The sequence below is a fragment of the Chanos chanos genome, chromosome 3 (genome assembly GCF_902362185.1).
Source record: "Chanos chanos chromosome 3, fChaCha1.1, whole genome shotgun sequence".
NCBI lineage: Eukaryota > Metazoa > Chordata > Actinopteri > Gonorynchiformes > Chanidae > Chanos > Chanos chanos.
This window is the reverse complement of record NC_044497.1, coordinates 28,986,299-29,005,925: the sequence shown is the minus strand read 5'-3', so window position 1 is coordinate 29,005,925 and position 19,627 is coordinate 28,986,299. Positions and strand designations below refer to the sequence as shown.

The following is a 19,627-nucleotide window of genomic DNA, read 5'->3' as shown; positions in this document are numbered from 1 at the left end:
CCAGTGAACATCTAATTACGATAGATAATGGAGAGGATCCATTGAATAAAAGAAAAGAAATGGACAAAAAATGTGGAACTTTGATAATTACTTTTTCGCTTTCTTTTTTTTCCCTCCTTTTTTTGCTCGCCTTCATAAGTTATAAAGTGATCATTGATTTTCTCCATTTCCAAAAAAAAAATATGTTATGTTATGTTTCAGCATATGACTCTGTCAGCACACATGCAGAGCCACATAAAGACATGAGATATGAATGGTGTTTCACATTATGTCAAAATGAGTGTGTGATATTAAAAAAATTCCAGTGAAATGGCTTGCGTTCTCTGCGTCCAACCTAATGTGCCCATAGCGTTTTGAATCAGTGTTTTAAATTAGAGATCATACTCAAAGCAGGTTTCCCTCCCTCTCTCTCTCTCTTTTTTTTTTTTTTTTTTGCACTCCCAGTATATGCGCATAACCATTTTAAATCTTGACAAAATAAATATTTACATAAAGAAAGACATATGCGCAAAATTGGGAGATAATCTCAGTCTTGTTTTCCTATCTTACTGTGAAAGTCACAATGCGCCTGGGGTAAAATACCATTTGGACATCCAAATACATGGTAATACCACTGTGAAAATGGATTATAAAAAGGTAATTACATAGTAGCAGTAGCAGTGCTTTTAGCAGAGGCCAGGGTTTAGGAGAGGAACTGAGGGGGGGGGGGGGGGGCAGGGTGGAAAAGAGGAACACCACTTGCCCTGCATCTGGTAGACACCTGGAATGATTTCAAATGCATAGCTGATTGTCTCAACCTGACTGTCCTGATAACAGTAGCTCTCAAAAACCACAGAGCAAACCTTTCTCCGATATCTGAATGTTAACAGAAGTACCCTCGCGATGAATATCTGATATCCCTCATTCCTCTTAATCTTTTTTATCTACGTGATCAGGACCAGTAAGCTTTTTTTATATTTATTTGACATAGATTTTTTAGTGGAGGATACACTCCAGACCCTGCAAGTTGTAAGATAAAATAGTTGCCGTATGGCATTGATCAGTTTGATAAGGTGTTTCTCAGACACAGTGGAAAGGTTGATAAGTACACAGACAGAGTATAGACAAAAGTGTAATTATATTAAACGTACAGTGTTGTACAAACTCAAATGTTTCACACATATTCTGACTACAGATAGGTGCCCGTAAACACAGAGGTATATTCACAGTATTGAGAGGGTAAGAAAATCAGTCTGAAGTGATAGAGTGTAATCACCTGAGTCAGAGGGGTTTTTTAAGTTAGAATCCAGTAGCCTAATGTCTATGGCTGTTATGCATTTCATCTCCTCTTTAATGACGCCGAAAACAGTTAAAAAGATATCGACAGATTCTGAGCGTAGATCTTATGCACATCTTCCAGGAAATCCCTTTAGAATACAACAAACAGTAACGTAAAAAAAACCCAAAACAAAACAACTGCAATCTCCTTCACTCTTCTCCTGTCTTTCCATTATCTGCATACTTACAGTATTCCTGTAACAGTGGTGAACAGACTTGTACACACTAGTAGTTAAAGTCAGCATTTGAAGAAATGGATTTTTTGTGCCCAGACAAGAGAGGCATCTGATTACTCTGCTTTAACAAACTGTTCAATACAGAGGCCAGTTTATAAAATAGAACAGAAATAAGTCTGTTTTACCACTTGAGCGCAGGGTTCCACTTAGTCAGCAGAGTCTGACAGCCTTTTAGCATTGTTAGACTACACTTGGACAAAAACAAAAAAAAGAAAGAAAGAAAAAAAAAAGACTTGCAGGACAAAAAAAAAATTGTAAATGTAACAAATTATCTGTATGCCCATCTTGTTTGTCTGGGGTCATCTAATTGAAGCATTTAATTCAAGCCAAATCTGTATTGATTAAACTTCACTTTGAGGAAACTGGTGAGGATGAGAGTGGCCAGGGCGGTCAGCTCTCCCGTTTTGAATCTGTCCACCTGTCAGGGAAGAGACACGGCATAGACCAACTTGTTTGCCCCCTAACAAGGGACCATTAGCCAGTCTCGCTTGAAGGATTTACCTGGAAACATATTATTGAGCTCTTACTCTCCCTCTGGCAATGGTGTCATTGACCGCGTCAAACACACGAGGTTCAAGTCTGTTTCTATTACATCAGATTCACTTTGTGGTGAAGCCAGGGGTCAACAGACATTTTTTTTTTTTTAATGACTTCTGTCCTTAACAGCTGTTACACGTTCACCGTTGAGAACTTTAGCCTGGGTTTGCCTAAAAAAAAACAAACAAACAAACAAAAAACCCCATTGTACCAAAATGAAGAGATGCTCCTTTGTATCTTCATCCTCATCATGCCTCTGCGTCATTTCTAAACCTTTTGTGGAAGCTCCCAGGTGCACCTGGTCCTCCTAACTGACGTTTAAGAGATGGGGATCAAACCTTGCCATTGCATAATCACACTGCAGTAAATATGAGGTGTTGGTTTTTATATGACAAAAATTCCTAAGGCTCTCTACCTAACTGTGCCCCAAGCTGCCCTTTGTTCTTTGTTAGTCTGATGCATAGGCAGTTAGGGGGTCCTGTGGGGAACAGGAGAGTTGAGTTTGATAACCGATCCTTGTCTGGAGGAGAGTAATTGATCCAGAGGCCTGAACCAACCTCATTAGTAAAAAAAAAAAAAAGGCAGAAGTGCAGGATGGAAAGGGAAGAGCACCACCATTTGTATAAAACGGTCACATTTGCCTTGTGCACCAGTGACACTGTGTAGCAAAACACTGCCAAATGGTATTTCCCCAAACACCAGATAGCGGTGTGTGTGTGTGTGTGTGTGTGTGCATGCATGTGTGTGTGTGTGAGCGTGTGTGCATGTGCATGTGCATGTGTGTGTTTGTGTGTGTGTGTGCGTGCGCGTGTGTCCTACCTGATATCTGTGTTTTTTAAATATACTCCTCAGTCCCAAATTACCAAGTCTTTCTATGCAGACATAGCTTTAACACAAAACCAGCCCCCAAGGTCTTAGATCGGTTTAGCTTTTAAAAAATTATATTTGGCAGTAAGACAATTTGAGGCATTGAGCTCCACCTTTCCACTGGATAGATGCCAAAGACCAAAGTGTACTGGTCCTTTGATGAATAACGAGCAAACAGACAACTCTATGCAGTCATCCTAAATGGTTCATCTCTCTCTTCTCCCTTCTCAGACAGCCTTAGTATTCCAGTCCACCTCCCTCTTTTCTTTTTCCACTCTCGTTTGCTAGAGGAAGTCGCTCTGGAGTTCGTTTGACAGCTGACTGACGGCAACCTCGCTGTGCGTGGATCCAGTGAGGATTCGTGCAGTTCTCTGAGGTGTGGTGTCCAGCCATTGGCCGGACCCCCCCTCGGGACAGTGCCTACAGGCCCTGTGACTCTCATGCAGTCCATTCGAAAGCCTCGTGGAATTACACTCCTCCTTCACGAAACGCGAAGATGACGAGCAAATGCCCTTCTGCGTGGCACCGGGCTGACAGATACAAGGGCATAAAGCTCTCTTGCACTTAGCAGCATCCCCACACAGGGATCTGCGGAAGTTGGGCTTGAAGACCAGATAAACCATGGGGTTGTAAAGGGTAGAGGACTTGGCAAACATCGCGGCCAAGGCAAAAGCCATAGGGGGGACCATTTCCGGATCACCAAAGGCAGCCCACATAGAGACAACTGCATACGGACTCCACGCCATCAAGAACCCTATACACACTGCCACGGAGAGCTACGTAAAGGGAAAAAAGAAAAAAAAACACATACACAGACTTTAACATCAACATACACAGGAAAAGAAATTAAACACACACAGCTATACTGGTGTGAGACAGATAGACATCACAAATAGAAAAAGACGTGGCATAACATTTTGATAGGATACTTTATATTGTGTCAATATATACTTTAGGCCATGTTTCGTTAGAACTATATTATATTCCGCCTCAGGTCCTCAGGTTGTTGTCCATAACAGGGCATAAAATCGGCCTTAAATCTCATGAACCAGTGAAAGGCATGTCATCTCCTTCCTCTCTCTCTTACACTAATTCCAGAATGAGGGAATCAGACCCCTCCTTCCGTTACCCATAACCCACCTTGACAATAAGGGTCTGAGCATTGACAATCTTGTTCTGGGGCGAGACGTGCTGCTGAACCGCTTGGCGGGAGCCTCGGACAGTCATCAGGATGAAGGCGTAGGAGAGGAAGATGATGGTACAGGGCATGATGTAGCAGAAGAAAAAAAGGCAGATGATGTAGCTCATGGCAGAGAGACTGTAACTAGGTGCATGCCAGTCAATGCAGCAGGCCGTCCCATAGGGCTCGGAACCGTACTGGCCCCAGCCCACTAACGGTCCCACGGCAAACACCCCGGCGTAGCACCATACCCCCACCACCAGCAGACACGCATGAGATGATGAAAACTTGCTACCTAATATGGAAATGACAGAGGATACCGAGAGAAAGGAAAACAGAGAGAGATAAACCCAATCAGTAAGGTGTAAATGAAGGAAGACATTCAAACAGTATTGCAGTAATGAGAAAACTGATGGAAATCATACACACACACAAACACACACACACACACGCACGCACGCACGCACACACACACACACACACACACACACACGTATGCACGCACACACAAAAACACACCCGCATACGCACGCGCATGCATGCATGCACACACACACACAGAAACAAAGCGCATTTAATCTTATCTGACTTTGCTCTGATTCACAGTCATGGTTCTTAGTAGAAACATAACAGAATGAGAGCGCGTGTGGCCACATTCAGTCCTAATGTTTATGACTAGTCATGTGGAGTAGAAGGCTGACACCAGTACACCCTTTAGCAAATTTCACTGCACCCCAACCCCCTCCCCAATATCCCGCTAAAAGCTGTATGCCTTAGCTTGAACTTTCATCTTTTTTTTTTTTCTTTTATTTGTTCTCAAGGCAGCTCCAACCACACGCAAATATCCAAACATCGCAACACATTTCAGATTAGCCTTTGAGGCGGAGGGTATGCCAAGGATGAAAGAGCAAACGTATTCACATGTTTATTTTTTTTTCCCCCCATGCACACATTTTGATGTGACCTCAGGCATCTGTAAATACGGGGGTTAATCACATGTTCTCTGTGGATTTCTATCTCGGTCAAGCCCATTGAGCTTAGCGTTTTTAACCATGCAGCGGGAAGGAAAGGAAAAAAAAAAGAAAAAAGATGAAAAATGTTACGCAATCCCCTTCTCCATCCATCTTCACACAGTACAGAGCATCAAACAACTCCATCTTGAAAAATATAATGATTCTGTTTCTCATAGGGTTTAATATTCAGAGGCTACGATTCAAGACAGGCAACTAAAGAGAGAAAAATGTACTTTATTCACCGTTTTGCCCCTGGCGTGGCCTATTTTAGAAATATCCTATGAAGAAATATTAGAGCACATCTAATTTCACATATTAAATAAAGAGACAGCAAGAGAGAGAACGAAACCGTGAGAAATTGGCACACATATTCCTTACATGGCACAAATATTCCTTACACGGCAGATAGTTTACTTAAGAAACTGTCTCAAATAGCATTTCTGCCTATGCTACTGAGAGTTTGGAATAACTGAAATTAATTTACTTTTGACTTTAAAAACATGTTTATTCATATGGTCGTGCAGTATAAATTAATTCCTCTCAGAATCTTATTAATGTGAATGAAGCATCATGGGAGCTTTCTCCCCCCCCCCCCCCCCCTCTCTCTCTCTCTCACTTTCTCTCTGGGGATAACTGATTTACTGTAAACTTTAAATGTGTGAAAACCGAAGTAGCTTTATCTGCATGGTGAGTGTGGGGAGGAAGAGGAGTTTGCCAGAGGAAGCACTATCTCACTCCCCCAGTTTAACAGACCTCAGGGGAACACGATAACAGTGGAGTGTTAGGCATAGCTGGTTTATGGAGGTAGATATTGAACTCTGGTGGTTGAATATGAGCCCGTATCATAGCTACCCCCCACAGTGCTGAAAATAAATGAGAAAATAAAAAGAAGAGTGTTTCATCGCAATTTTCTGACCAATCCAATCTCAAACTTGGGGTAAATGAAAAGAGAAAAGAAACAATAATCAAAATTCCTAGATTCCCAGTGATGATTCCCAGTGAAAATTCACTTTTCTGTGAGGAATTACAGATAGTACATGTCCTGGTAAGAGACATTTTCAGATGGACCACCCCACTCCCTCAGTGAAGATTAAGGCCTACTTTGAATTATTTGTTTTTTTAATTTATTTTTATTTCAAAATACTAATACATAATTTAGCCCACCATTATTTGCTAAAACCAAGGTCACATTGTAGCCTACATTTTCAAATCCATGCAAATCCACTTGATTGGTTGTCTGGGTGAGTGCGATCTAACAAACTATAAGTGTAAGCTAGTGGTGTGGCATTGTGTGTGGACTCCGAGTCAGCTGAAGGTAGGGAGAGGGTAGCTGTTAAACAATAGCATAACTGTGCACAGCTTGCGTAATTTTTTGGGTTAAGTCACCGCCCCCGCTCTGCATTTCAGTTGCCCCCCCCCCCCGGCTCTGTATTAGTACTGTTCATTGACTTTATTTACCTGCTCTGTAGATATACGACTGTCTCTCAGTCATTTCTTCCTAAGGCATTAAGTGTCTCCTATGTGTCACTAAACCACTGTTTTCCTGTCATCCTGTAGCTCTTGATTCCGTGTATGACTTTTGTCTGGTTTGTCTGATAACTGAATTTTGTCTCACGTTTTGGATTTGGTATTCATTTTTTATTGCCACTTCCCATTCACTGAGGACTCCAGCCTGATCTACTGACCTTTGCTTTTGGATTGTTGAGAGATTGTGTAATAAACTATGCTTCTCTGCACTCCAGGTCTTTGAACTCCATCATAACAATTATGGCTTGCCTAGTTTGCATTCATTTCCATCAAGTCTCTACCGCTTTCAATGACAGGAAAAAAAAATCCCTTTTGTTGTTCTCATCCGTACTAAATCTCTTTAATCCCTATAGGGAATCTGTTTCTCTGGATCTCTCTCTCTCGCTCTTGCTCTCTCTCTTCTTCCCTCCTACCTTATTGTTTGATTCCCTTTAAAAAAGTTGTGCTTCCTTTGAGATCTCCTTTTATTTGGTGTGTGGGTGCATCCCATTAATTGACTTGGTGCTTTGAGAAGAATTAATGGCATTGACATTCTCTCCTTAATCACCAGCTGGACTCTTCAAAAACAACCTGAATGTAAATGGCAGGTAGTTTATGGCTCTGTGTGTGTGTGTGTGTGTGTGTGTGTGTGTGTGTGTGTGTGTGTTTGTGGGTGTGTGGGTGTGTGTGAGTGAGAGAGAGAGAGAGAGAGAGAGAGAGAGAGAGAGAGAGTGCCCACGTTTGCGATTTATCTATGTGAGTGAGCTTTGGGGTGGTTGTTGGACAGAAGGAAGACTGTTTTCTCCTCACTCTCTACTGACAGTTGGGCCTTCAATGGTTCAAGAACTATATAAGCACACCTAGAGCATTCCCATTCCAATTTTCTCTCCATCCAACCCAGTTAGTGTTAGACCCTCCCTGAGGTAATTACAGGTGTTGGACTGGCTCTCACATAGACAGTGTTTTAAATGAGTGTTGAACAGGCTGAACATCAGTCGTCACATGACACTGCCTTCCTACCAAGACATCTCCTGTCATTAAAGCTTAGGCTTTCAGAACCATGGGGGGAGGGGGGGGGTCCTACAGCTTTCAAGAGGCCAAATAGCCTTGAATATATGGGATCCAGCAGCTTAAAAGACACTAGCCAACTGATGGCTTTCGATCCTTGCTTCTGGGAGTTGGTCTTAGATGAGCAAAATGGGATCAAACTCAAAAGCTATAGAGAGACAGAGTGTGTAGATACAGCCTGTGAGCCTTACAAAAGGGGAGATTGGGCTAATACATAATGCAGTGTTTCCCATCAAACGGTTCACATTGTACTAAATCAAGCTAGGTTTGTCATAATGTCTTTATGGTACGCTACGTTTGGAGTCACCTTAAAACATGTAGCCTATGTATTATCTAAATCCTTGACTTCTCTGATAAGGCAAGAGTCTTTTTTTGGTTTTAATGATACAGGGGGATGGAAAGTGTCACAAATTGATGGACAGACTGGTTGCACATGCAGAGCAAGTGGTTTATTGGAGACAAAACTAGGGATGTCCCGATCCAATCTCAAAGATCTGTATCGGACCGATCAAGGCATTTTTTAACTGATTGGTATCGGCTTTATTGAGCACGACCCTAAGCCCGATCCTTTTTTTTTTTTCTTTTTTTACGTCAACTGTCACGCAGGTGTCTTAAACGGAGCGCATAATTTGTGGCAGGACGCGGCTTAATTGTCTGCAGTGTGGAAATATTTTAAATTGGGAAACGACAGCAGTCCAGCAGCCACTAATGTTTGTAATGCCAGCACTTCGCGAGGTGGTGGGAGCTGCGTTCAATAGGCTACCGCTTTGATACGGCACCTAAAAAACCCAGGCAAAGGCTGGAGGACATAGCCTACATGTAAAAGGAGGGAGAAATTTCCTCGAGACAGCAACAAGGCCAAAAAGATTACCGCGAGGGTAACTGAATCAATCGCTTTGGATGACCAGCCCATCGCTGTGATAGAGAATACAGAGGTGCTTTCAAATTCGGCAAACTGAGGCAACTGTTTCCGGCGAATCGGATTTCTTTTAACTTTTAAATTTGAATGTTTTTAGGTCAGCATACTCTGACGACATTAATCTACTAACAAGACTACTAACAACAACCAAGGTATCATTTCAAAATTAAAACACCTAACGCTTTAGCTGTATGTGATGTATGCGAGCCTAGACTGACGACCACAGAGAGCAATACAGTCGTATTACTAACGCTAAGGATTGATAACGATAGCATACAAAAAGAGGCTTTCAGAAAGAGTATCAACGAAACTGACAGACAAAGTTAACCACTTGAATTACTGTAAGAAGATTAAATAAAATCGAACACTTGCGTATATTTTCTGGGTACTCCCATTTGGCACACAAAGATAATTAAAAAAAAAAAAAAAATCAAGGAACAGCTTGGATGCAGGCAATTTTTGTCAATGCATCGCTATTCAGTTGTCAAGCATATACATTGAACTGATTTTAATACCTTTAATGTACTTAAAATGCGCACTGTGCAACTGTACTATCAAGGAACATACAAGTATTGGTCGGAACTCGGTATCGGTAGATATTCAATATTAAATGACTCGGATCGGGATTGGGGGGCAAAAAAACTGATCGGGACATCCCTAGACGAAACTCAACACAGACAGAGTTCAGGTTCTTGAACAGAAAAAACTAAACCATGGTCCAACAGATGGGGATCCTAACACCCAGGCAAACAGAAATTTCAGAAACAAGGCAGAAACAGTTAGAAAGACAAATGACAGGTACAGAGGTCATCTAATAACAATGACACTTACAACAGCTAGATAACGCAAGAGTAAGCGAGACTACACAAAGTACAAACTGAGATCCAGATCTATATGTACACCCAGGTATTAAACTAACAACTGATCAAGACACATTTATTTTACAATCAGTTGATCAGTCCAATGATGAGATGATTCATAGACAGATGAAGATGAGCACTGACCAGCAGGACAAGGAGAGGACGGCGATGAAGGTGTGACAGAGGGAAGGAACATGACTGAAAAAGAAACCTTTGCCACCATAGCAAACCACAAGCAGAAGAGTTAGACAACAGCCATTTTGTGCGCAGTCTTAAAACAGCGCTGTGAAAACACTCATATAAACCTGTGCCCTGGAGAGGTATAATGTCTGAGAGAAGATGAATGAGGAGATAGGTGTCTCTTGTCTTTGTGGTGTAACGCCTTTGGCTAACATACGTTGCTGCTGGTACAGCTCCTTAGATGACTCCATGTGGTTATTCAAGGACAGAAGCTCTTATGCAGTGGCAGTTCTAGCTTGACGCCTTTGGTGAACCCCTCCTTCAGCACCCCCCACCCCACATCATCAAAAATTGTGCGTCAACCCCCCCTCTCACCCACACACACACACACCAACAGGAAAAAAAGCATCATTCTGCACTTACTGTAATTTTTATTCAGACTGTTGGAACAACACATATAATCATAACATTTAAAACTGTATCAATTTAAAAATACATACAAAAATAAGACTCATATGAAAACGAAGTAACAAAGACAAAGATCCATTTGTGTTGATTTGGCACTCGAGCATCAAAATATTATCCATCCCCCAAGAACATGGGGTAAACCCAGACCTGTAGGAGGGTCTGGGGCTATCCTTGCGATCTAAACATAAGATTGCCTGGTGTTACGGCGTGCCATCATAACCGGGAGTCAATGAGATAATGTGGATTGGCTCCCTCGCTTATTGTCTTCCAGAGTTTATATGGATCAGTTAAAGAAAGGCAGGTGCCCCCTGCAGCAATATGTCTGTGAAACTATATATTCACAGTATTATGAATGAGTTGTGATTTATTTGGTAGCATTTTGTAATGTGACTGATTTTGCTAATTGCATTAGTATTGTACAAAGTTAGAAGTGCATTATTTGATAGATTCCCCCGCTCCACCTTGGGCTTCCTGTGGGGAGACCTGAGGTCAACCAAACCCTGCCCGCCTCCCCATCTCATACTTCTGAGTGGGAGACTTTCCCAAGTAATAGCCTACCTAGCACACAAACTACAGGGCGCCCACTCCGACAAAGTTAATTGACCCAAACGGTGACATGATATCACTGACGTGACGTGCAAAAGAGCGATAGAAAACCAATCACACAAGTGTCACCATTCTGATTTAATTGATTTATTTATGCATTTTTTGTGGGCACCCCGTGCCGCCCCTGGCAAGATGCTGCCCTGGGTGGCTGCCCATGTCGCCCATGCCTAAATCCGCCCCTGCTCTTACAGGTGAAGAAATGATCGCATGCAAATGTACCATGCGCTGAGAATTTCACACCCCGGATTCTCTCATACCATTCAGGTTAAAGTGAATCGTTTTAGGTCATAAACGCCATACAAAAGCAGACCCAATATAACAAGACACTGACCACTGCATGGGTCTCATATCAACCTCATTACAGTTGTATTGTTTCTAGTGTAGTGGTGTGTCAGTGGTTGAACCCGCGTTGTGCCCTTTTTTTCTGTATGTCACACAGTTGTGTGTGACATACATCCTTTTTTTTTGAGCAGTCTTGAGAAGCCTTCACTCTTTCTTATTACTGAGTGTGTGAGTGTGCGAGTGCATGTGTGTGTTCCTTTTTTTTGGACTGCTCTCATAAGTACAGTTCTTTCGGCTCATTTCCATTTCAAACATTATTACTTGAAAGAAACTCTCTCTCTGGAGTTTTATTGTTTCTAAAGCACAAACCCAGACCCAAATGTGCAAAAGCAATGACCAGAATCCAATAGCATCATCAATGCATTCAGAGTGACTATTGCCAGATGAACAAAGCTTTGAATACGGCTATTTAGTCATTTCGCGCACTTCGCTTTTATGAAGTTTTATGACTCTAGACGAAGTTCATGAGCTGTTTTAATTCAAATTCTAAACGGATCGTGTTCCCTACTCAGGTTTTTTAGATTACAATGAATAAAATTCATTGTGTCCACTTTTAAAATGTTTTGCTATTTATAAAACTACATAGCAAGTCATGTATGTACCGGTAATGAGTAAAACTATGTGACAAACGTCTTGGTTAGTGAATAAACCAGTCTGATTATTTGTAATGAAAGGTCAAGCCGATGTTACAAAATTCATATTTGGATTCAGTCTCATCAACTTCTGCTGCTTAGATATGAATACAAGACAGGAAATTAAAAAAGAAAGTTCTATTTAAATTGTTTTGTCTGCTTGTTGTCTTGCTGCTGTGTTCTCATATCTTGGAGCTTGGACTGCAGCATGGCTGACAGATTGGTGGTGTTACGTCAGAGAGTTTGACGGGCTCACAGGCTAATCCTGCTCATTAGTACTTTCATTTTCACAACCATGTCTGAGAAATTATTCAAATCCTCCTCTTCTGGGTTGAGTTACAACTTCTCTCCCTCCCTTGTGGAAAAGGGAGAGAGAGAGAGAGAGAGAGAGATCTAGACTCAAGGCACTGCCTGTCTTCAGTGCTTATTGTGATCTTTTCCGTTACCCTTCCATTTCCTCTTTTCCTGCTCATGTATATTTTACAGACAGTGGGGGAGCTGCTGCACACCCACTGGCAAGATTAACTGAATGTGTCAGATCTCCAAATTTCAGGAACAGTGTAAAGCCCTTTACAAATTGTTTTCAATCTTAGGCAGAGCGAGGACACTGGCAGTGAGGAGCAGCGTCTGTTGTCTTTCTCCCACTTTATTTTCAGTTTGTTTTTTTTATCTCACTCTAACCATATTTCCTACTTTCTCTGGGATTTTATTTCCCCTGAAAAAATATTTGATTAAATAATAATTTAATTCATAATTCATATTAAGTCAGTGTGTTATGACTCAGCGTAGAGGACTATAAGAGAAATTTCACTCTCAGACAAATTGAGACAGACTCATGCTGAGACTCAAACCTGTGCAAAAGCCAGTACATTCTCAAACCTTTGCAAAACTGGTTCATTCTCAAACCAGTGCAAATCCAGTGTATTCTCAAATCAGTGCAGAATCAGTGCATTCTCAAACCAGTGCAAAACCCTCACAATATTAAGGCAGTTGGTGATGACACTATCTCATTTAATGTTGCATTCGCCCAAAATGCAAATGCTAAAGCACATGTTGCAAAACACTGTACACAGTTGTCATTACGCTGGCTAAATTCTCACTGAAATGCTGTTAAAAACAAACTGTGCTTTTCTCTGTCGGCTATGTATGTTCTTCATTCACATTGAGAAAGCTGTTCATTGCATAAATCATTGTAAGCAAAATACTACGTTAAAGGTGCGCTGTCTTCGTGCAAATGAAAAGGCCAATGTGTTTGATTCCACTGAGTCAATTCCCACAACTGAGAGCCAAACCAGCACATATGCCATCAACCCCGTCCCTCAAATGCATATTATTACTGCAAAACTAATTTACACAGGCACATAATGTTAAGGCTCCCAGTGCATCATATTGCTGAGAATGGAACAAGAAGCAGGCGTCTGGCAGGGACAAAACCTGGGCTTGCAAGAGGAAGGGGAGTCCAAATGCATGGCGGTATGCCAGGGAAGAGACAAGCTCTATTGAATGAGTGCTCTATCAGTTGACCGAAATTATGGCTACGTTACATTTTTCAGTAGGCATCGTTTTGCTTCTGATGATGTACTCGGGATTACCTTTGTTTCATTTTGTCATTGGAATTTTGGGACATATAAATATTGATTTTTTTTTTTTTTCATAATTGTGTATGGAGGGCAATACTTGTATTTTGCATCAATACGATATATACAGTCTGTCCAGTTCTTATGCAAATACTTCGGACTCCTTGTCCCAGTGTTTACGTAATGCTTTAAGGGACCTATCCATTTGTTGACAGTGCTGTAGTGACTGATGAACTTGGCTAACATTTTAAGCGTTTTAGGTTCTTTTGCACGGGTGGCATAATGTTATGAGAAATGCTTTTACTCTTTCGGGGAATTGCACTTAGAGTTTTGAGACTGTGAAACTACATCTAAATAACTGAGAAACATTGTAAAGTGGATTTTTTTTTCTTTTCCTTTGGCAAATTTCCTTTGAATTCTCATTCATTACACATATTCATTTGGTCCGTATATCTAATGTATTGGTTATGGTTTGCCATTCAAAAAAAGCAAAAAACTGTTATTTCTGTCTCATGAAAACTCCTCTTAGGTAGCATTTCGCACTGTGACTGATTTTACTAATTGCATTAGTACTGTACAAAGTCAGAGGTGCGCTATTTGATAGATTCCCCCGCTCCCCCTACCTCGGGCTTCCTGTGGGGAGACCTGAGGTCAACCTACTCCTGCCCGCCTCCCCATCTCTTACTTCTGAGTGGGAGACTTTCCCAGGCAGTAGCCTGCCTAGCTTACAAACTAGAGTCAGGGTGCCCACTCTGACAAGGTTAATTGACCCACAATGTGACATGATATTATTGACGTAACGTGCAAATGAGCAATAGAAAACCAATTGCGCAAATGTCACCATTCCCAGCAAGATGCTGCCCTGGGCGGTTGCCCATGTCGCCCATACCTAAATTTGCCACTGAATGGAAACTATAAAATGGACTGTAATTTAGTGACACCCCCTTACATTATTGTGCCTATGTCTGTGTCCAGCTTTTCATATAAAATCACTCTCCAGTAAGCCCTAAACAACAGTAGAGTGATTATGATGTCATGACCTTACCATCTGTTCCCTTTGTGATTACCTTACTCAGAAGTTCATTAGTAAGTAGAGAGCAGCATGCCCATTGCTTGAGAGTAGTGTTTTAATTTGATCTAAATCCTAGTCTTACTCGGAGATCTTCTCTATGGGCTGAAAGCTGACAGAGACCGTTCTACAAGAGATGTGGCCAAATAGAAGCAGATGTGTGTGTGTGTGTGTGTCTTTGTACCGTAGTTGGGGTGGCAGACTTTGAGCCAGCACACAGACGACAACACGGTCAGGTTGGTTAGGCTGCACAGGCCAAAGAGTACCCCACAGAATGCGTAAGACGTACACATCAGCTCCGTAAACAGCCACCTGAAACACAGAGATGAAGTGAAGGGAGGTGAGACAAGTAGCAAAAGATGAAGACAAGAAATCTAGAGAAAAAGTAAAGTCAAATACAGAAGAAGAAGAAGAAAAAGAGAGAGAGGGCACAGTCTCAGCGTTGTATCCGTTCCTGTAGACATTTGTCTCTGTTTATGACTTGTGTTTAGACTTCTTCTGATCCAGCATGCTGATATGAACAGTTCAGCTTGCATGCTTTCAGATTGTGGTTGTTCTACTCATAGGGGAGCAGAGGGATACGGCAGAACAAAGCCAGCCCAAAACACGCAATAGCCAGTCACTTTAGATTTATTCTGTATGCTTTCAGTTAACAGGATCTAGAGGACAGAGAGCTGCGGACATGGAGGAAGAGAGAGAGAGAAAGTGAGGGAGAGAAAGAAAGAGAAAGAGAAGGACAGAGAGATATAGAATACCATTGAAAGCCAGGGAGGGAAGGATATTCCATAAAACAAGGAGAAGAAAAGAAATCTAATAATGAAAGTGAAAAAGCTTTCGACACATACAAAAAGAGTGGTCTTGAATCCCACTGATCACTCTTACTATAAAGCTTTCCTTCTTTCATTTTTTCTCTCCCTCCTTCCCTCTCCTCTATCTCCACTCTGAGTGTATTCATGTCTCTTTTTATGAGGACATCATGCAGTGCATTGATCTCTCCATCACCTCCTTAGGGGAAAATATTATGATCAGTTTAAAACAAAGAGTGTCTTATTTGCCCTCTTTGAATAGGATCAGGTGAGTAACTTCATTTTCATCTTGGTGATTTATTGCCAACCTCACAAGGATGATTGTCATTCCTCCCACTCTCTCTCTCTCTCTCTCTCTCTCTCTCTCTCTCTCTCTCTCTCTCTCTCGCTCTAGCTCTAGCTCTCGCTCTCGCTCTCTCTCTCTCTCTCTGAATGACAAAGTGGGGACAGCCTGGAGTGTTGCCTTGAGGAAGACAGTGACAACTTGTAGTGACAACTGAACAGACGAGTGATGTTCAACAACAGCAGGAGGTGATGAAAAAACTGTAGAAACAGATTTCCTTCAGAATCTTTCAAAACAAACAAACAAACAAACAAACAAAACAAAAAAGGTCATTCATTAGAGGGGCTCACACAAAAACAACAAAGGAGTTTTCAGGATAATCTGTCTGTCTCTTTTCTCACACACACACACACACACATGCTTTCTATATCTTTGTTTATCTCTCTTTCTTTCTTTAATGTTTATAGTGGAGACATTTCTGTACCAGCAAACAACAGCCACGTGTGAGAGGGAGAGTTCTGCACTGATCTTAGATTCCTCCCATGACTAGAAGGGGAAGAGTGCTGTGCCAGTGCTTGTGTGTGTGTGTGTGTGTGTGTGTGTGTGTGTGTGTGTGCGGGGGGGGGGGGGGGGGGTGTTCGCACAGTTAAGGAATAGTAAAATCATATTAGCCGTCTCGGCGTTTTATGCTAACACATATGACTGCTCTAACACTGCAAACGACTTAGGTTCACTGACAGCTTGAGAATCAGCTGCTGGTTAATCGGCCAGTGGTTATCTAAACACCCTAGTAATTTTACAACTATATGATGAATATCGATTCCATATGCACACTTATTTTTTCACATTGTACAGGTTATTTTCGTTTTCTTTTATTCTATATAGATGTGTACGAGGGAAGGGAATGTTGATGGCCTAACTGGTGTGCTGTGGAATTGACAAGAGGACAAAGTACAGGTGTTTATGACCCACAAGGCAGAATACAAATGTTTCTTAATCAATTTGATAGACATTATGTCAAAGTTTTAGGTTACCTCTCAGCATTGGTAACATGTTCCACATTGTCCCACTAACTACTCATCCCACCTTTCGTTTGTTTGCATCTGGTCACCCTATCTTCATCCCTTTGACACAGAATATCAAAAGGTCCTGCTTTTGTTTCATCAATCTACAGCATTTCTCGGTTGTAGCTGTTTGAATGCTAAGAAGTTGCTTTACATATTACTAGGTGAGGAAACGTGTTTTACTGCGATGGACTGGTGACCTGTCCAGGGTGTTTCCCCACCTTTCACCCAATGAGCGCTGGGATAGGCTCCAGCACCCCCCACGACCCTAATTAGGATAAGCGACTTAAAAAATGGATGAATGAGTGAACATGTGTTTTAGCAACTGATTTAAGTGGTACATGACTCCTATTTGTTTGTGAGTTCTACAGTGCAGAGGTGAAGAGCCGCAGTAATCTCAGAGCTAGTACTGGTAGCTCTGTAATGGGATTGCTTAATGGGGGAAGGTTGGTGATATGTAAAGATACTGTGGCTCTGTAACGTTAAAGCTTAAGTCACACTAGTTTAGAGCGGAATAATGCACCTTTGGTGCATTGGCGCTGCGGAAATAGGATTTTGTCTGACTTAATGATGCTAACTTGATTTGGACCTGACCCCATCATCACCCCTGTCCAAGCATCTGAAGGATAAAGCTACATCAAATGGTGTGAGGAACAATACCTATGTTTTTCTAATGGGATCTAATATAGAGGGAGAATGAAGTGAGAAAGAAAGAGAGAGAGGGAGAGAGAGAAGGAAATGCAGAATTACAATCTGTTTGTTAAAGGAGGGTAAAAAAAGATCATTCCGTGGGAGTCTGGTGTGGATAAAGAGCTGACCGTGATAACACAGTGAGGAGGTGGAGGAGGGAGAGAATTATCACCTGTGTGCAAAAGCAGAGGGAATAGCGAAAGGGAAGAGTGTGATGGTCATTCCTAAGTCACTGATGGACAGGTTGACAATGAAGAACTCGGCCGGTTTCAAAGAGGACTTCTTACGATATGCCACAAACAACAGCACGGTGTTCCCCACAAGGGACAGCACACCTAGGAGAAAAAGAGGAGAGATAGGATGATGAGAGGTAGAAAGAGTGAACCAAAACAAGAGAGATGGAAACATGACACACAGACAGAGAAAATGCATCATAAAAAAAAAATTCTGGAGCATTTCTGTTCCCTGGGAGCTTGTTGCACAGCTTACCAAAGATTGTGTAGACTGTGCCCAGCAAGAAGTCATTCTCCTTGGATATTTTGGATACAAACAAAGATGTTTCAGAGGCATTTCCCATCTGTGCAGAGTGACAGAGAGAGAGTGAGAGAGAGGGAGAGAGAGAGAAACAGAAGAGTAGGATTAAGTGTAAAACGTAACAAGTACACAAATTCATTGTATTTTCCGGCTATTGACAAAAAGAGCAGAAGTCAAGTGGGGCTGAGGTAGACAGCTGTATCACTGCAGCTCTCTCTGAGATTCTCTGCGTGTTTCTCTTCGCTTTGGCCAAAGAGGAGACAAGAGAAGCTTTGTCTCTTTCCAGATCGGTCAGACAAGATCAGAAGCGGCAAGCAGAGGCTAATTCTCAACTGCAAAGCTAACCTCTGCTCTTTTGTCCATTCATGATGGAAGCGAGTAGACATGTTTTCATACATGCCTACAGGGCTTTGTGTGCCCTGACTGAAATCAGCTCGTGCTTTAAGAGAATGTGAGTTTTTATTAAGTCAGCGCTAACTCAGCGCCGCTGCTTGCGCATTAATTCTTCTCCCAGACCTTTCAAGGTGATGCAAACCATTTTCATTAATAACCAGGCAATCTCCTAGAAACAAACAGTGAAACGGATCGCACAGTCGGCAAATAAAAATGCCTTGTTTTGCACCCCTGTAAATAAATTCTCCTTAGGAACATGTACACACATGCACACACACACACACACACACACACACATCTGCATGCACCATGCACGCAGAACCCTACCCTGATACAGCTTTGGGGTAGGATCCCTCAGTACATTATGGTAGTTGTTTGGGAGCTTGTGGAAATTAAGGTCTTCTCTTTGAAATGCCCATCAGTCAGGACCCTGATACACATCACTGCTCTTCCATGCATGACTATATGGTGTGAGGCCCACAATGAAATCACACACACACAATATAATACACAGCTAGCAAGATGTGTATCATAGAATAGAAGCTCGGAGATGCCTGGGTTGGTTATACCAGTGGAAATACAAGATTGCAATCAGAGCACAGATAAATGTGGTTTTGATGAAGAACTAATACCTCTATTTTATAACATTTGTTATAAGAAAGAAAGGGGACATATATTGACCTATGCAAAGTGCTTGTTAACTGGTATATGGGGCATTTTTGTTATTACTGTTTAAATTTTTTTTTAAAAAAGCATCTGAAGGAATAACATGGTAAGATATGTGCATCCTATAGATCTCAGTTACACCCAGCCACCCCCCCACACACACACACACACACACACACACACACACAAACACACACACACACACACAGCTTATTTAACTCACTAAAATATAGACTTCTTCAATGTGCTTCATCTGAATGAGCATAGCAACACCATCCATATGATAATTGAGAAATCACTATTCACAGCATGAAGCATGACCGAGAGAGAATGGAGGTCTATCAGAAAATGAAAATATTGTCCTCCGTCTAACAACTTACCCTAAGAAGATTTGAACACACACTCATTTATGTCTGTCTGTGTGTGTGTGTGTGTGTGTGTCTGTGTGTGTGTGTGTCTGACAGTGAGAGTTCTTATATTTTTGCTACACTTGTGATTTCTCTTGGTGGGAGCTCTAGTAGATTGATAGTTTTAAACTAACTGGAGTCAGTCCCCTGATGTATTACGCTTGACCACTCCAAATATGTGCACACAGTACACTTTCTGTACACAGACTAGTACATTGCCCCCACACACATGCATACGTACACATACGCGCGCACACACACACACACACACACACACACACACACACACGCAAGTTACTCTCTCCCTCTCTCTCTCTCTCTCTCTCTCTCTCTCTCTCTCAGACTGAGGATAAATTTGTTATATTTTATGGTCCTGAACAAAGCCTTAGGTAGCAATAGCAAGGTGA

The 19,627-nt window shown here is 41.8% G+C and overlaps 1 protein-coding gene across 1 annotated transcript; it reads right to left on the bottom strand.

Annotated features, from left to right (window-relative positions):
- Positions 1–3,241: 3,241 nt before the first annotated feature.
- Positions 3,242–19,220, bottom strand: opn7b (opsin 7, group member b). The gene is made up of 6 exons (XM_030769962.1): positions 19,194–19,220; positions 17,710–17,797; positions 17,393–17,555; positions 14,562–14,689; positions 4,098–4,432; positions 3,242–3,733 (listed from the first exon to the last, which is right to left on the bottom strand). Exons 1-6 carry the CDS (start codon positions 19,218–19,220, stop codon positions 3,242–3,244), a joined length of 1,233 nt encoding a protein of 410 aa, XP_030625822.1.
- Between the last annotated feature and the right edge of the window lie 407 nt (positions 19,221–19,627).

Excerpts from the sequence above, each read along its gene's own strand:
- opn7b (XM_030769962.1), bottom strand. The coding sequence starts at position 19,220 with ATGAGTGTGTGTTCAAATCTTCTTAGG. Across the intron at positions 17,798-19,193 it reads TGTGTTCAAATCTTCTTAGG|ATGGGAAATGCCTCTGAAAC; the intron begins GTAAGTTGTTAG and ends CACTCTGCACAG. Across the intron at positions 4,433-14,561 it reads AGTCTGCCACCCCAACTACG|GTAGCAAGTTTTCATCATCT; the intron begins GTACAAAGACAC and ends TTTCCATATTAG.